Source organism: Peromyscus leucopus, chromosome 17, assembly GCF_004664715.2.
Source record: "Peromyscus leucopus breed LL Stock chromosome 17, UCI_PerLeu_2.1, whole genome shotgun sequence".
Taxonomy (NCBI): domain Eukaryota; kingdom Metazoa; phylum Chordata; class Mammalia; order Rodentia; family Cricetidae; genus Peromyscus; species Peromyscus leucopus.
Window position 1 is genome coordinate 4927000 of NC_051077.1, and position 15682 is coordinate 4942681.

Genomic DNA, 15682 nt, shown 5'->3' on the forward strand with positions numbered 1-15682 from the left:
CTCTTCAGAGAGGAATCTCACTTGGACTACCTTTCCCTTCATCTTGCCACCTTTTCCCACTTCTGCAAACCGGAGGCGAATGCAGAGGGTGCCATCATCCACATACCTCTCCCCACTTGAATTCTTCCATTACACGGGCAAGTTCTCTCTGGCAGACAGCTCAGCCTCCGTCACGCGTCTCACCGCCTCGAGCAAGGGCCGCGCCACTGCTGCCAGAACTCGCCCGCGATTCTCTTCCGCACACGCTACTTTCATGGATCACAATGTGCCCTCTCACCCACTAGCTGGTTTGGGGGTGTCCCCATAGTCTTGTGGCAGTTGCGTTTCCTCAAGGAGACGTGCCACCCCGTACCTCCGAGAGGAAGGCAGTGCTGGCATGGAATCCAGAGCAGTTCCCGTGCTAGGAAGTACTCTGCTACTGAACTACATGCACCCGGTCCCGAGAAGCCCGACGCGAAGTACAGTGTGTTTATTTCAGCCACGCTTTCTTTCTTTCCCTCCCCCTGCCAAAAGAGCAGTCTGGAACCGTTCTAATTGTGGGGGAGACGTTAAGTGGCCCTTCATTCTGCCAGGGGACGATGCGAGGTGTGTCATTACGAATAGCAAGGCCATGGACTTGTCCCGTGGACGGAGGGTCTGTTAGTCAATCAAGCCCCTCTCCTCCTCTCCTCATGTTGTCTTGGAGCGACAAGGAAGGAGATCAGATTTTCCTAGATCCTAAGCCGCAGCACAGGTTTCAGGCGAGAGAGATGCTTTCCCCCTCTCCGCCTTTCCCTCTCTGTTCTTCTTTTTTTTCTACCTTGCGACGGCGAAGCGCCTGCCAAGGGAACTTGTAGCTCGGACCCAGAGTCCTGCTGCTGTCTCTAGTGATGCCGCCAGCCGCATCCCCAGGGGCCGGGCTCAGGCTCTCCACCTCTCCTGCTGGGTTTGTCCCGTCCCGTCCGGGGTGGTACAGGTGCCGTCCCGGGAGCAAATGTCGGCCCTGTGGTTTCTGTTATTTTCAGCTTCAGAAAACGAAGTGAAATATGACACCAATAACAACGAAGAGGAAGAGGGGGAACTGTTTGACTTTGACAGCGGAGACGAAGTCCCCGAAGCGGATCGGCAGGCCCCGTCAGCCACCGGGACCAGAGGTGCCGAAGCAGGTGTTGCCGGCCAGACCGGCGAGACCACCCCCCCTGCAGGTCAGTCACACAGCCATGCCGCCCCGGGGTCCTGCAGGAGGCACCCCGACCGCTCGGTGCTTCCAGGAGGGTCTGGGTCTGTGGTATAGAAGAGCAAAGCAGACCCCCTCCTCACACCATGCCACTCCGGAAGCAGAGCAAGACTCAGAGAGACAAGGTGGCTTCTTCAGAGGCACACATGTGCAGCTCCAGTGACCCCCCTCCCTCCAGCTGGGTCCCCCCTTTTGGGAATTCCTTGAGGAGCTCATCCATGGGTTTCCAGGGTCCAGTCACCCCCTCATAGCGCCACCTGCTGGGGACCAAGCCTTCAGCCTGTAAGCCTTGGGTGGGGATGGGCTTCACATGTAAATCATGACAAAGGCAGTTTTGGGGGTTAGAGGAGTCTAGTCTCTGTGATTAGCTGGAAGAGCTGTATGCAGCTTTGGAGGATTTTTTTTTTGGTATCATTTCCCCTCAGTTTCCATTCTCGTTGCTCTAACCCTGCATTTGTAGTTTAGAGGCAGGAGCCTGCTGTTTTTCTAATAGATGTCACTTGCCATTTTATCACTATTCGTAAACTGGGATGGATCACCTGTGGGAGTTCATGTTCTTCAAGTCTGGAGGTAGAGCTGGGACTTTGGCTCATTAGCCGGATAGACCGCTTAGATGCGGCAGTGGTCACTGTGGTTGAGGACCAGCTCCTCCTCCTCCTTTGTCCCCGGCCGAGGCTCTCGTGTGCTTCTTTGACTCTTCTTGTCTGATACACTGTCCTGGGAGCCTCTGGGCAGAATCTCTTCCAGCTGTGCCCAGGGGTGAGGCCAGCTCTCCATTCCCCGGTGTCCCACAAGGACCTGGGCTTCACAGCCTCCTGTGGCGATCTGGGAAAGCTGGGGCTCCTGACGCCGGTGGTGGATGCAGGGTTCCCATGCCCTTGCTGTAGACACAGGGACCACGTACACCCGTTATGCCTCGTTTACTGACTGCTGCCCCTCTGTCCTCCAGGAAATGGAACTAGAGCCGAGCCTGCCCCCGAGGCTGAGCCTGCGAAGCCTGTGGCCCCAACAAGAGTGAACCCCTACTCTGTCATTGACATCACACCATTCCAGGAGGACCAGCCGCCGCCGCCGTCTCCAGACGCAAACGCGGAGGAGGAAGGGGCGGGCCTGCGCGTGCCCAGCGGTTACTCTGTGCCTGTGCCCTGCGGCTATGCCGTCCCGTCCAACCTGCCGTTGCTGCTGCCAGCCTACTCCAGCCCCGTCGTCATCCGAGCCGACTCTGTGGAAGAGGAAGGTAGGCCGCCCAGAGCTCCTCCGCACAGCACCAGGGCACAGTGGTCACGACACCCGTGCATGTCCGGTCTCTCCTTCTTCCCCTTCCTACGTTGTCTGTCTGCGGTGTTGGAGAATGAGCCCAGGCTAGCCCCTGCTGTAACTGTCTGGGTGCAGTGAAGGGACCGACCTCTCAGAGGCAGCCGTGTGTTCTGGAACCTCCGGCCCCTGCACACCGGGAAGAGCTTGTGTGACCTTCACACTAGAGCAGTCCCCAGCCCTGCATTCTCTAACCTGTCGTCACCGTCCCAGAGTGTGTCCGTGTCCCGTCCTCTCCTAATCTGTGCGCCTCCGCACGGGGTCTCCGTCATCTTCTCTGTGGTCGAGGTCAGAAGATAAACGTGCGCACCTTGTCCTTAAGTGCTGGGGCTTAGTGCTTCTACCAAGCAAAACACATACAAAAATAAGAAAATAGATTGGTTTTTTTTTTTTTTTTTTCGAGACAGAGTTTCTCTGTATAGCTTTGCGCTTTTCCTGGGACTCACTTGGTAGCCCAGGCTGGCCTTGAACTCACAGAGATCCGCCTGCCTCTGCCTCCTGAGTGCTGGGATGAAAGGCGTGCGCCAACACCGCCCGGCCAAGAAAATAGATTGTTATAAGTCACGTTGAATTATTTTTTTAAATAAAGTGCTTTAAATGGTGTTCAGTTATTCATCACTTTAAAATGATAGATTTTTCTTTTCTTCTTCAGTACTAGGGTTTGAATCTGAGCCCTGTACATGCTAGGCAAGTACTCTGCCAGCGAGGCACATCCACAGCCCTTCTTGACTACTTATTTTGAGAGCAGGTCTTGCTAAGCTGCCCATGTTGGCCTTGAATTCACTCTGTAGCCTAGGCAGTCAGGAACTCATGATCCCCCCTGCCTCAGCTGCCCGAAGTAGCTGTACCACATGCCTGGCCTATGGACACGTTTTCTCTGACTGCAAAGACCATCATTTTTAGACAGCTGCCCTCCTGCTAGAGAGGGAAGATGCACACTGCAGGACGTAGCATGGTCTTAGCATTTATGGTCGATTTCTGCAGGAAACATTTCTCTTTAGAGCCTCCTATGGTTTCCAGTATTCAAAGACGGAGTTTTCTTTAAAGATTGTTTTCTTGGTTGTTAACTATAAAGGAAAGAGCCCTTACTGAATTTCCCATGTAACTGTGAATCAGAATTCTGCCTCTGAGCCTCCCCAAGTGTAAGAAGAGTGTCTTACCTTGGGTATCCCAGTGGTGTTCCCTGGAGAGATGTAGAGACCCTTGAGATGGGAGAAGGGAGCACTCGGCAGAAATGCCCTGGTGAGGGACTGAGTTCCGAGCCCCTGGCCTCTGGACACCCGGTACCCACGTCTGGCCCTAGAGGAGGAGGCCGCTATGCCCCACAAAGCTTTCCTGGGACTCATATCCTCAAGTCTCCCATCATAGCCAGCGCTGGCAGCCCAGCTGGAGCTCAGGCCTTGGCCACCTGGTGGGGAGCCAGTCCTGGCAAAGAGCTCTGATCACTGTCGACAGCCCTCTGCTGGTTCCAGGGACCTCTGGTGCCCTACTTCCTGCACATGCTCACTTGCCCCCCCTCCCTCCGTATCTTGCCCGTGTCTTGGAGGGCCCACTCTTCACCTGACTTCCTAGAAGCAGGCTCTTGCACACAGAACAGCGGTGGGCACGGGGAAGTACCCGAAGCGTCCGGTCAGGTCCGGGGCGAACATGCGTCTATGCGGGTCAGCAATGGGAGGACACTGCCAGTCAGACCAGAGAGCTCCTGGACAACCTGTGTGAGGAGGAAGTTGGGTTTATCACGCATCACCGTTCCTCTGTCCACACTGCCTTCTTGGGTTTGCCAGGTACCCGTGTTGTAAGTCAAGCAGTAACTTCCATGAGAACTCAGAACTGCAAGAGCACTGTGTCAGCTCTAATTATGACAGCAAGTACCTGAGTGAACAATTTAAAGAGAAGGAAGGTGTGCTCTGACTCGGGGCTCTTGGGAGCTCGTCCCGTGGCCACGGCTGCGTTGCTGTGAGGCAGAACGTCAGAGAGTGATAGGAGAGCGTACAAGGAACAAAGCGACTTCTGTCATGGCGTCCAGGAAACTGTTAGAGTCAGGGGCCTCCAGAAGATGGCCCCCAAGGGCATTGCCACCCTGTGGCCTGCTCTCAGACTGGGCTCCACCTCCAGAAGTCTTCATCACTTTCCAATAACGCCGTCAAATTATGACCCCACTGGTGGTTAACATTTGGTGTCAGAGCCCTTTATAGTTCCGTCACCTCTCAGTGATTGGACCGCTTAACCCGGGGACCATGACCTCAGTACAGGAGCCCCCCCACCCCACCCCCCGGGGGACACTGTATCCAAGGCTGATATGTGTTGTGCTTCCTCCCTCCAGGCTGGTATATGATGCGTGTTTATGTTAATCTGGGTCACAGACCTGGTATCTCACATTCTGTCATGAATACATTTTATCCAAGAGCCGGGCATTTTCTAATCTGTGGTGGCGTAAGCCTGTTGTGGCGCAAGCATCTTGTCAGGTGTGAAACACTGTCGATCTTTTCTCTTGACAGAAGCAGCAGAAGTTTCGGGAGACGGGCAGTGCAATTCCCTAAGCTCCGAGGACCTTCCACACAGGTACCCGTGCTAACCCCGGATCGTCTGTATCTGTGGCCTTACCTTGAGTGCTGTGCTGGCCCACTGGGTTCTCAGGCCGTCTGAGCTGCAGGAAGACACTCCCTGGACCCTCAGGGTGTTACTGTCGTGGGTCCTACCCGCTTCCAGGCCCTCCCGGGAGCCACAGCCTCAAAGTGTCCCCTCTGTCTGCAGCATCAGTGCAGCTGTGAGATGGTGACCAGCCGTGTCCTCTCCCCGTCATCAGGCCGTGCCGCCTCTGCATGGCTGTGGCTGCTCTTAACTGTGTCTCCCCTTCAGTCGTTAAGGATTAAAGTATCCCAAACTTGAAATTCTAGAAATCACTGGAATTTCTAGAGAGAAACAGTCACATGGCAAGGACTTTTTATCGAGTGGGAGTGGAGAATTTGTCGCAAAGCAGACCCACCAAGACCTCCCCACCCCCACCCCCAGAAACCATAGCTCTATGTATGACTACAAGTTAGTAATCAGTCCTATTGGGGAGGCGGAGACAGAAGAATCATGAGTTCTAGACTACTAGGCTAGGCTGCGTAGTGAGATACTGTTTCCCAAAACTAACACCAGGGCTGGGCAGTTGCCTTTATGACTGCCCCAGCGGGAGGTGGCTGTCTTGGGATCTGTCACCCTGACACCCTTTTGTCAACGGGTGTGTTGACACTGGGTTGAGACCTCACAGTGAATCCCTTCCTGTCATTCTCTGTAGGAAGTGTCACAGTAGCTTCACATTGTGTTAAGACAGAAGTCCAAGTCCCTGTCTGCCTGTGACTGTCACCCTGTAGGGTATAGATGGCTCTGTGGTCCTTCCTCCTGGCAACCTGTGCTGGAGAAAGAGGAGGCAGGGGGCTTGCACAGTCAGGTGGAATCATGTATGACCTTCGGGTTGTACAGAAAACATGGCACTTCTGACACTACTGTGTGTGTGAGATTGTTGACGGAGCTATGTGTGTGAACTTGAACTTGGGATTCTTGTAGTTGTGTCCGGGAAGACCTACAGCAAGCATAATAGTGGGCGCACACACGAACACTGTAAGTCGCTCAGCTTCCCGTGACTGGCATGCTTCTTCTCCACGCTCTCAGCTCATGATGTCTTTACTTCCAGTGGCGATCCAGGCAGCCAGGAGGGCAGTGCCCTGGCCCGGTGGGCAGCCGACCCTGCCAACACAGCATGGATGGAAAGTAAGTGCCACTGACCCAGGGGCCTGGATCCCCGCCCCTGAGCGCCTAGGGTCTTTGACAATAGATGGTGGTGGGTTTCCTTTCCTGGCTGAGATGGGATTGGAAGCTTTAAAATGCTCCCGGTTACCCGAGCGCTCACAAAAGCTTATGTGGAGAGGCTTCCCGGGGACTCTGGAGTGGCCTCTTGCTCTGTGTTGGGGCAGTCACCGCTCTTCACGGAGCACTTACCCCTCCTGCCTCTTCCTGGTACAGCCTGGCTTCATAGTATGATGGAGAGGGAGCTAACGCTCCGACCTGCCGCCTGTCTTCAGCCATTCTCCATGGAGACACCATCCACGCTTCTTGGATCTCCTCCAGACTGTGTTTGTCGGTGGGGGCGCTCAGGGGTGGTCTGCGGGTCTCAGATATCCACAGTTGTTTTTTAAGAAGCCGAGATATTTTTAGCCAATCATTTTTTTTTTTAAGGAAGTAAGGATTATGCCTTTTATTACCCAGTAGCTCCTAGTTTCTGTGTAACTGTTTTGTATGATTGGCTTAGAGGTCAAACCACCTCAGCTGCCTCAACTGTTCAAGTGTCTTCCTGAAAGTTTTGGTTTGGTTTGAACGGTGACTTTGACACAGGTTCTAGGGTGATTGTGGTGGCTCTTTTGGGGCTGCTGACTCAGAACCATCACAACAACCCACAAATCTCTTGTCGAAGACATGGCCCTCAGGTTTCTTCTGTGTCTGCACCCCGCCCCCCAAACTCAAACAGTCAACTGCTTAAAAACAACCCTAGGGCTGACACGACCCAGCCCTGTCTCAGGAGGAGAGCTCTCTACTGTGGCCACAGCTGGTAGGTGCGAGTGGCGTACCAGCTGCCACCACAGCTTCAGAATTGCGGTTTCTGGGCCTGCTCTCCATGGTGATGAGAAGCCATGCTGCATGTGGGGGACAGTTCATTTATACTCCGTCTCCCATGGTTTTCAGTACGGTAATACACCGTGGATGGGTGTGCTTCCATAGAAACGATAACACAAATACTCTGGAAAATCAACTTCAAGAGCCTTTAGATGAAGCATCTATCCACATAAGGCATGTAAGCACTTTACATATTCAGATCAGTTTTAATGTCGTTGGTGATCCGATGTGACCATCTTATATAGTGTATTACATTTTTACAACTCCCCCCCCACACACACACTCCCATCACACACATTTGTTAAGAAAACTTACCCACAGAACACTCGTGTCCCCATAATCCTGGGTGGGAAACCACCCTGTGCATTTGACGGATTAGTGGTACGGACGGGTGACTCCTCACCTCCAGGGTGTATCAGTGTAGGTCTGTGGACTCCCCACTGATGCGGCTCCAGTGGATACTCCTTTTATTCCTAAAACTGTGTACCACCTTTGTATTCCAAACCCCACAAGCTTGACCCTGTTCAAAAGAGCCACGGAGAGATACATTGTGAACACAGTGATAGAGGGAAAGAGCCAGGGAGAGATACATTGTGAACACAGTGATAGAGGGAAAAAGCCAGGGAGAGATACATTGTGAACCCAGTGATAGAGTGAAAGAGCCAGGGAGAGATACATTGTGAACACAGTGATAGAGTGGGGGGGCCTGGAAACTGGGAACTGCCCCTGTTGGTCCTGTTTCACATCTTTTCTGTTTTGAGATGAAGCTGTAATTCAGAGTGGTCCTTCTGGCTGGGATACAGTCGGCCACCCCTCTATGCTAACCATTGGGATGTTTATAACACCACGCTCACTGGTTCTGGCCAGTTTTGAACAGACCTTCCCTTCTTATTGCAGATCCAGAGGAAGCAATTTACGATGATGTTCCAAGGGAGAACTCAGACTCCGAACCAGGTTTGATCTTGTCTGGACCGGAGTTTTAGGTCTAGTTTAGCAGTCTTTGTTTTCGGGTGCAAACGTAGCTAGTGCCTGTGCAACCCCCTGGGTCCAGCATGCGTGTTTTCTGTCTTGGTGGTTCGGGTGCTTATCTTGTGTGGTGTGTTTGAGGACTGGTGCGCTTGCTCACAGCACTTGAAGCACAAGAGCGAAAGATACGAAAAATAGGAGCAAAGGTTGGAAACATTGAGGCTGAGGCGTTCTAGCACACATCTAGGAAGTGATATAAAGGGGGAAGCACAGAAGGTCAGGTTACGTTTCTCCAGATCGAAAGGAAAACACAGGCCGTGGTCGGATCATAGCGATGCAAGCCTAAAGCAGGGTTCATCGACCTTGATCTATAGAACCTGGCAGATGTAAACGAAACCGCCGCCGCTGCTGCGCACCAAATCGCTGCGAAAATCTTAAAGCAGCAAAGGAAACAGATGAGCCACTGAGGGCTGTGGGGGAAGGACGGCAGGCCACTGGGTAGCTGGAAGAGGGAGGCGCCCCTGCGGCTTCCACATCCAGACAAGCACAATCTCTTCAACATGCCACGGCAGCCAGAAGCTTGGGTTTGTCCTCACAGACTCGAGGGCAAGGATACAGAAGCGGAAGGAAGCACTAGGCAGCAGGAGAGCCATGAGCATGGGCGCCGGCAGGCCTGTGGTGAACCACAGGGCACAGTGGGGGCGGCTGACAGTGCTGATGGGCTGACCCTCAGAGCTGCGGGGAGCTGGGCCCCTCTGCACTGGCAGGGTAGTGGCTGGCTTTCTTGTTGTTCTTTGTGGTTTGTGGTTTTGTTTGGCTATGAAAGGTTCAGTGTGTATTTGATGGGCAGCACCTGACAGCATAGAAATATGTCATTTAGCTTCTAAACCAGCGAGCAAAACCAATGAGGTCAAAAGCAAGGACTTACAAATTAAGAAGAAAATGACAGATAGCATGAGGAAAGATTGCAGAGTGAGTCCAAATATTGAGACTTACAGTTAATAGAAATTGGATCCAACTGCCTGTAAGGATACAGACAATGTAGAAGCAAACATGTGGGAAGGAAATACGATGGTGACCAAAATGTGGCCAGTTTAACTAACAACCTATTAGGTGTCACACCAGCTGGCATTATTAGCCAGTGTAACCAGTACACATTAGGTTTCCTGCTTCGTGGCATTATTGCAAGGACAGAGTGGCCTCACAGGACAGGCTCCACATGCATACTGAAAGTTACATCTGAGGTGTGACCAGAAACAGGTTCCTTGTGTAACTGGAGTGTGAGATTTTAACCAAGGCCTCACCACTGTCAATGGGTGCTGGCCGCAGAATCAATGGCTGTGGAATGGTAGCATGCCCAGCTTGAAGACAGCGTTGGAGATACAGTTTCCAAGTGTTTTATCAAGTCCATGCAACACTCTAAAATTATGCAGTATGCTTCCGAGCAAGCATTAACAAATACCAAAAAAGTATTATGCCAATGTCTTTTGATAAACAGTCTGTCTTAGTTAGGGTTTCTTTTGCTGTGATAAAACTACTATGACCCAAAGCAGCCCTGGGGAGGAAAGGGTTTATTTCAGTTTATAACTCTCGGGTCATCTTCCATCAGTGAGGACAGACAGGACAGGATCCTGGAGCAGGGGTCAGGGAGGGGGGCTGCTTACTGACTTGCTCTCCACGGCTTGGTTGGCCTGCTTTTTTTTGTTGTTGTTTTTTTGTTTTTGTTTTTGTTTTTCGAGACAGGGTTTCTCTGCGTAGCTTTGCGCCTTTCCTGGAACTCACTTGGTAGCCCAGGCTGGCCTCGAACTCACAGAGATCCGCCTGCCTCTGCCTCCCGAGTGCTGGGATTAAAGGCGTGCTCCACCACCGCCCGGTTGGCCTGCTTTTTTATAGCACCCACAACCACAAGCCTATGGCTGGCACTGCCCACAGTGAGCTGGGCCCGCCCACATCAATCATCAGTCAAGAAAATGACCCAACTGCCAGTCTGCTGGGGACATTTTCTCAGTGGAGGTTCCCTCTTCCCAAATGACATCAAACTACCACACAGCCCAATAAAATTGATTTAAAAAATGAGCAGAATTTTTAAATGGATAAAAATAATACAAGTTATTGAGCTGTCATCCTAGCTACTCCGGAGGCTGAGGAAGAGGATTGTAAGTTCAAGGCCAGCCTGAACTGTAGAGTGAGTTCAAGGCCTGCCCGACCTACAAATTCAGGGCATGCTGGGCAACTAACTAGTGCAACCAAACTATAATGAAGATAAAGGTGTGGGAATCTATAGTGCAGTGGCAGAGCACCATTCTAGTGTGTTCAAGGCCCCAGGTTCAATCCCCTGCTTTACAATGAATGAATGAATAAGTAAATGAATACTTAGAAATAGAAAACCACTCTACAAAAATAGCTGTACTGTCACCTTTCAAGCCGTCAAAGATGGAGTGAGACCGGAAATCACAGTGTATTCTGACTTTAAATTTAAAAACTCTCAGGACAGATCTATAACAGTGAAGCCATTGAGATAATGGCCTGTGGTCAAAATGTGTTGAAAGGTAGTGAGATCCTGCCCGGTCCCTTGGAGGACAGCAGCAGAGGGTGACTATGGAAAAGTGTGGAACAGAAACCAGAATGCTAAGCAGTGTTGGGAAAGCCCAAGCTGTTGTCTGACAAGAAACAGACTCTGGGGACGTTATTGAGAGAGAAGTGGAGCGGGGGAGGATGAGGAAGGAAAGATTGCTCGGTGGAGGTAACTCAGCACCTGTCTGTGAAAATCGTAACTTGAGATCAATAAATTGAAATAGTTCAAATCACATCCATAAGCATCCTAAACCAGCTGCTTCACTCAAATGCAGAGACCCTGCCCCAGTGTGGCAGCCAGGCTGCTAGGCATCAGGGGGGGTGGAGAATGTCCTCCACCGGGCAGAGTTCCAGGAAGAAGTGGGCCACACTCGTGTCCCAACTTACATCGCTGTTCACTATTTAGGGAGCTGTTTACCATCCTTAGAGCCTCCATCCATCAGATGTCAGCTCCGCATCTCTGGTTGCCTTTCTCTCTGCCTTATCGCCTGTCTGTCTAATCTTCACATGTTCTATATACAAAGGAAGCTCTCCCTTTGTGGAAAGTCCATGATGGCCAGCACATTATGTAGTACATTGTCGTTTTATTTGCAGCAGTCACACTGGGTCCCTAGGATGCCAGTGCTGTTGTGACATGCCAGATTATTATTATGCAGAGCATTTTCACATTGCAGTCACTGCCCACGTGGAGGAGGTTCCAAGGGCCAGTGCCCTTAGCGACGTCTGCATTATCCCGGACAGTGCTGGACGGCCCTCTTCTGGACTGTAGGTGAAAAGGTAACTCAGCAGGCTCATGAACGCAGATTTGATCTAATTTCACCGTGGTCTGTGCACTCAGATGAAATGATTTATGATGATGTGGAGAATGGGGATGAAGGCGGAAACAGCTCGCTGGAATACGGGTGGAGTTCCAGCGAATTCGAGAGCTACGAGGAGCAAAGTGACTCCGAGTGCAAGAATGGAGTTCCCAGATCCTTCCTGCGCAGCAGCCATAAAAAGCAAGTATGTGCTCAGCCTGCGTGGCGGACCTCTGTGTCCCGCCGCTCTCTCGGGGACAGGACCCGGGAAATGTGTTTTGAGTCACACACTTTACGTGGTTATTTCTCAGACATCAATGTGTAGTTTGGGGAACATAGGGTACCACGGAAGCAGTCTTTCAGCTCTAAGCACAGAAGGCTCTGGCTGCTACATCCTTGTGACGTCACCTCTGCCACCCTAAACAGGCTCACCACCTGGACGCTGAGAAAGCGGTAAAAGCCGTGTGTTGGCACAGGTGTCATCCCGCACATAGGAGGTTGGAGAAGAAGAATTGCTGGGGGTTCAAGGCCAGCCTGGGGTGTACGGTATCAGGACAGCAGAGAAAGACCCTTCCTCAGAAGGCAGGGAAGGAAAATGCCGGTGGTCACTAAATGGATGCACAGGGCAGCTGCAGTCCTTATGCACAGCTGGCTGGGTCCCTTTGGACAGGACAGGCACAGCTCTGCTTTGCCCCACACGGTCCTGCCGGTGGACAACTGCATGTGAACTGGATGATGTGAAAACATAGGGCCGAGAAACGATGGTGAACAGTGAGACCCCAGCCTCCTCGATCATTTTTCCCTAGAGAGAACTTTTGGTTTGGGGCATAAAACGTCCTAGGTTACAGTCCAGGGAGGAACATGGGAGCCTTTAAGAGTGAGTTATTAGACTGAGGGCGTCCCTGGCCCTGGCCACAGCTTGTTGAGGTGAGCTCCGTAGTGGGGTTCTCTGTGGCCGGCAGGGTCACATACTCTTGTTGGTGGGGTCCCCTATGGCCAGGTGTGGAAGGAGGGTTTGTGGGCACCGTGTGTAACTCCTGTTGGTGGCGTTGCCCGTGGCAGGGTATAAAGGTTGATTGACCTCGTGAACAGTCACGGTGGTGTCCGAGCGCTTCCTGTGTGAGGTGGTTGACAGACAGCCCACATGAGGTCCTCATCTGAGACCTGGTGCCTGCCTTACCTGCCCGCCTTCCCCCAGTGACTCCAGCAGCCAGAAGCTGGGGTCGTGACCACATTTCTGTGTCACTCTACTTTTGCAAGTTGTCACCAGAGAACTGTCCCTTTCCTCTAACTTATTTCAGCCCCAAGGACAATCAGTAGAGCTGGCTTGCAGTCAGGCTTTCTCCAGGATCATGGGTCTTTTTTGTGTGATCAGGAGTACGGCGGGGATCTGTCCAGGGATGGATCTGCTATTGTAGCCAGGGCAGCTAATGAAGAGGTGATAGCTGTCTGCATCGAGCTGTATTAGACATTCCCAACCTAATCCAAGGTCCTTAAAACATAACCCAGAGGGGTAGCATCCATGGTGCCTACGAACCTGTGTTGTGGCAAACACTCAGGCCTGTCCTCTTGATTGGCTTCAGAAGATGGCATCCAGTCTGGCAATGCTGGGGCGGGGGGCTGTCTTCCTTGCACTCAAGATGGACTCATACTTACTGTCAGGCCTCCAGAAATGCCCACACCTCCTGCCGGGAGGATGGGGGCTGTGGACAGGGGTCCTGGGGGGTGGGGTGGGGCGTAAGCCTGCCCAACACAGAAGTGCAAGAAGAACAGGCTTTCTAGATCTAAGGTGTCCGTGTTTTAAAAAGTACCAGAGTGTAAAACTGAGTTGTTGAAGTGGTATCCAATTTCTATTAAACATAATATAAAGTGTGCTTGTCCTGGTTGACATGAGACATTACCCCCAGAGGAGAAGCGGCTGGCTGTGTGTGTTTGAGATGGCGGTGACTACAGAAGGGTGGTTCGGCACACCCCAGCCAACACCCAGTCAGGGTGTCATGTTAGCATGGAGGCTGTCTTCCCCACAGTAACTGCCCACCCAGCATGATCCTGAATGACAGGTTCCTCCCCGTGGATGCTGACACAGAATAGTCTTAAGTGCGTTTTGCCTGTGTGAGTCCTTGTCTCCTTGAGATGTCACGGACTGATCTTCCATAGGTCTTTCTGTACATTTATTTATTGGTTCTGCTCTTCCCTGGGGCCTCTGCAGCCCACTGGTGGAAGGCGCATGTATCCTTCCTGCACACCTGGCTTATACGTGCGTTCACCTCAGGTCAGCAGAGCTGGCTGTGGCCGCCAGCCGGAAGGTGCCGCACCCTCCTTCACACAGGATAGCCTCTGGGGACCCACAGAGCCTGTTCTGAAAAGCATGTCTCTTTGTGCCACAGCTCTCTCATGACCTAAACCGCTTTAAGGCGCACTGTGAGGAAAAGATGAGAGGCCTGGTGGCCAGTACGGTGGGAGCCGTGGAGGTGCCGCAGGCAAAGCACAGGCAGGAGCGGAAGGTAGTGTGGCTCCTCCTTACCCTCTGCAATGAGCATGTGGTCCAGAGCAGACCATGCTGTGCACAAGGTAGACGCCATGTGCAGCTCAGCCAGAACAGTGGTTCTCAAAGCATGGCCCAGGGCTCCCGGGTCACGTGGGCATTTCCTTAATGTCACCAAGGGCCATCCTTAACGACCTCTGGACTCGATCTCTCACAAGAGAAGGGAGGAAGTTTCTAGGAGCTTGCAATGTGTGATATATCACAACAGATGGCGTGTGGAGTCAGCAGTGTCTGGGAGATTCCCCAGCATGCAAAATAAATATCAATTTTGTCTTGGAAAATAAAATCATTTCTCATAATTATGTCATTTAATGGAAATGCAATAGATTTACTATCTTTTAAATAAGTATCAATATAACATTTAGAATTGTTACCAATTTTAACTTTACTGCTATTACTCTAGATTAATAAAATAGAAGAGAAAGCTGTAGGGCATTCCGTGGTCTTAAGAGCCAAATGACGTAAAGCAAGCGCCTAGCAAGCTCAAGGCCCTGGACTCCATTTCTAGCACCGCTCAAAAACACAGACATGACCGTGACATTTAAGGGGCTCCTAGGCCAGAAGCTTGAGAACTGCTGACTTTGCGTATCTTCGTCCTTTGAGGTGTGTTTTAAAAGGGCACTGTCAAGTAACCTCCCCTGACTCGCCATCCCCTTGGTCCCGCGAGGTTTATTCATGTGTTAGATGGGGTTCCCCTAAAACTAGATGTCCTTGGAGCCAGCTCTGGGCAGGCGGTGGTGGCTCCCCTCCTCGGCATTTATACACTAGGCTTTCTGAAGCAGGGCAGCCTCCCCAAGAGAGTCATGGCACCATTTGGCCAGCATCCGGTTGGTTCCCCGCAGGGCAGTGAGGGGACCGAGGCAGATCCATGAGATAGCTAGCTCCAGGGTTTTCCTGGGAGCCCTGGGCTCTCTGCTAGTTGGGGTAGCATGCCGCACGAAGTCAGCTCCGTCCAGCTTAGGGACGTGCTGAGTGACGGGGCCAGAGATGGGAGCAAGAGCTAGGAGCATGAAAAGCAAGAGCCCCGCCTTCAGGCTGAGCCTGGGGCGTGTCTCCTTACCTCCCAGAATTGAATCTTACCTGCCTAACATGGAGGTGTGCTTTGGGATCTGAAGGGCCCCTTCTGCCCCTAGTCTGCGTTCCTCTGCTTACTCTGATGTGGTCAAGTGGGATTGGGGTGCAGCTGCCCATGGTTGGGGTCAGGAGGAGCAGGGCCTAGAAAGGTAGCTACCGTGAGCTAAAAGAGCTAGCCCTTGACAATACCAACAGGTTATGGTCATGGACTGAGGGACGCAGCAATTAGGATGGGGACAAGAGTCACTTTATAATTTTTACCACTATGGGAAAGAATGGTTATAAAAGGGACGGAAATCCGGAGTTGGGTGCTGGGTTGGAAGTGTAGATCAGGGGTTAATTATAGCTATGTTGAATGGTCGTTGACTAGAAAGCAGCAGTTTCATCATTGGGAAGCAGGGGACTTCAGTGTAGACGCTCCCAAAGACTGCCAGTAAGGACTCCTGTCCCCCGGCAAGGTGAAGTGGTCAAGAGCAGGTAGCAGAGGGCATGAGCTGGGAGCTCAGTTGCCATGGCAGCCTGCTGAGAGGTAAAGCAGAC

At 52.0% G+C, this 15682-nt stretch overlaps 1 protein-coding gene across 1 annotated transcript in view; it reads left to right on the forward strand.

The window, feature by feature from the left end:
• Positions 1-15682, forward strand: part of Arhgef10 (Rho guanine nucleotide exchange factor 10) — an 86056-nt gene that overhangs the window by 19098 nt on the left and 51276 nt on the right. The window contains exons 3-9 of the mRNA XM_037211892.1: positions 1005-1184; positions 2166-2453; positions 5029-5092; positions 6210-6286; positions 8084-8140; positions 11565-11728; positions 13911-14027. Of these exons, the coding sequence (XP_037067787.1) occupies positions 1005-1184; positions 2166-2453; positions 5029-5092; positions 6210-6286; positions 8084-8140; positions 11565-11728; positions 13911-14027 (947 nt within the window). The remainder of the gene's footprint in view (positions 1-1004; positions 1185-2165; positions 2454-5028; positions 5093-6209; positions 6287-8083; positions 8141-11564; positions 11729-13910; positions 14028-15682) is intronic.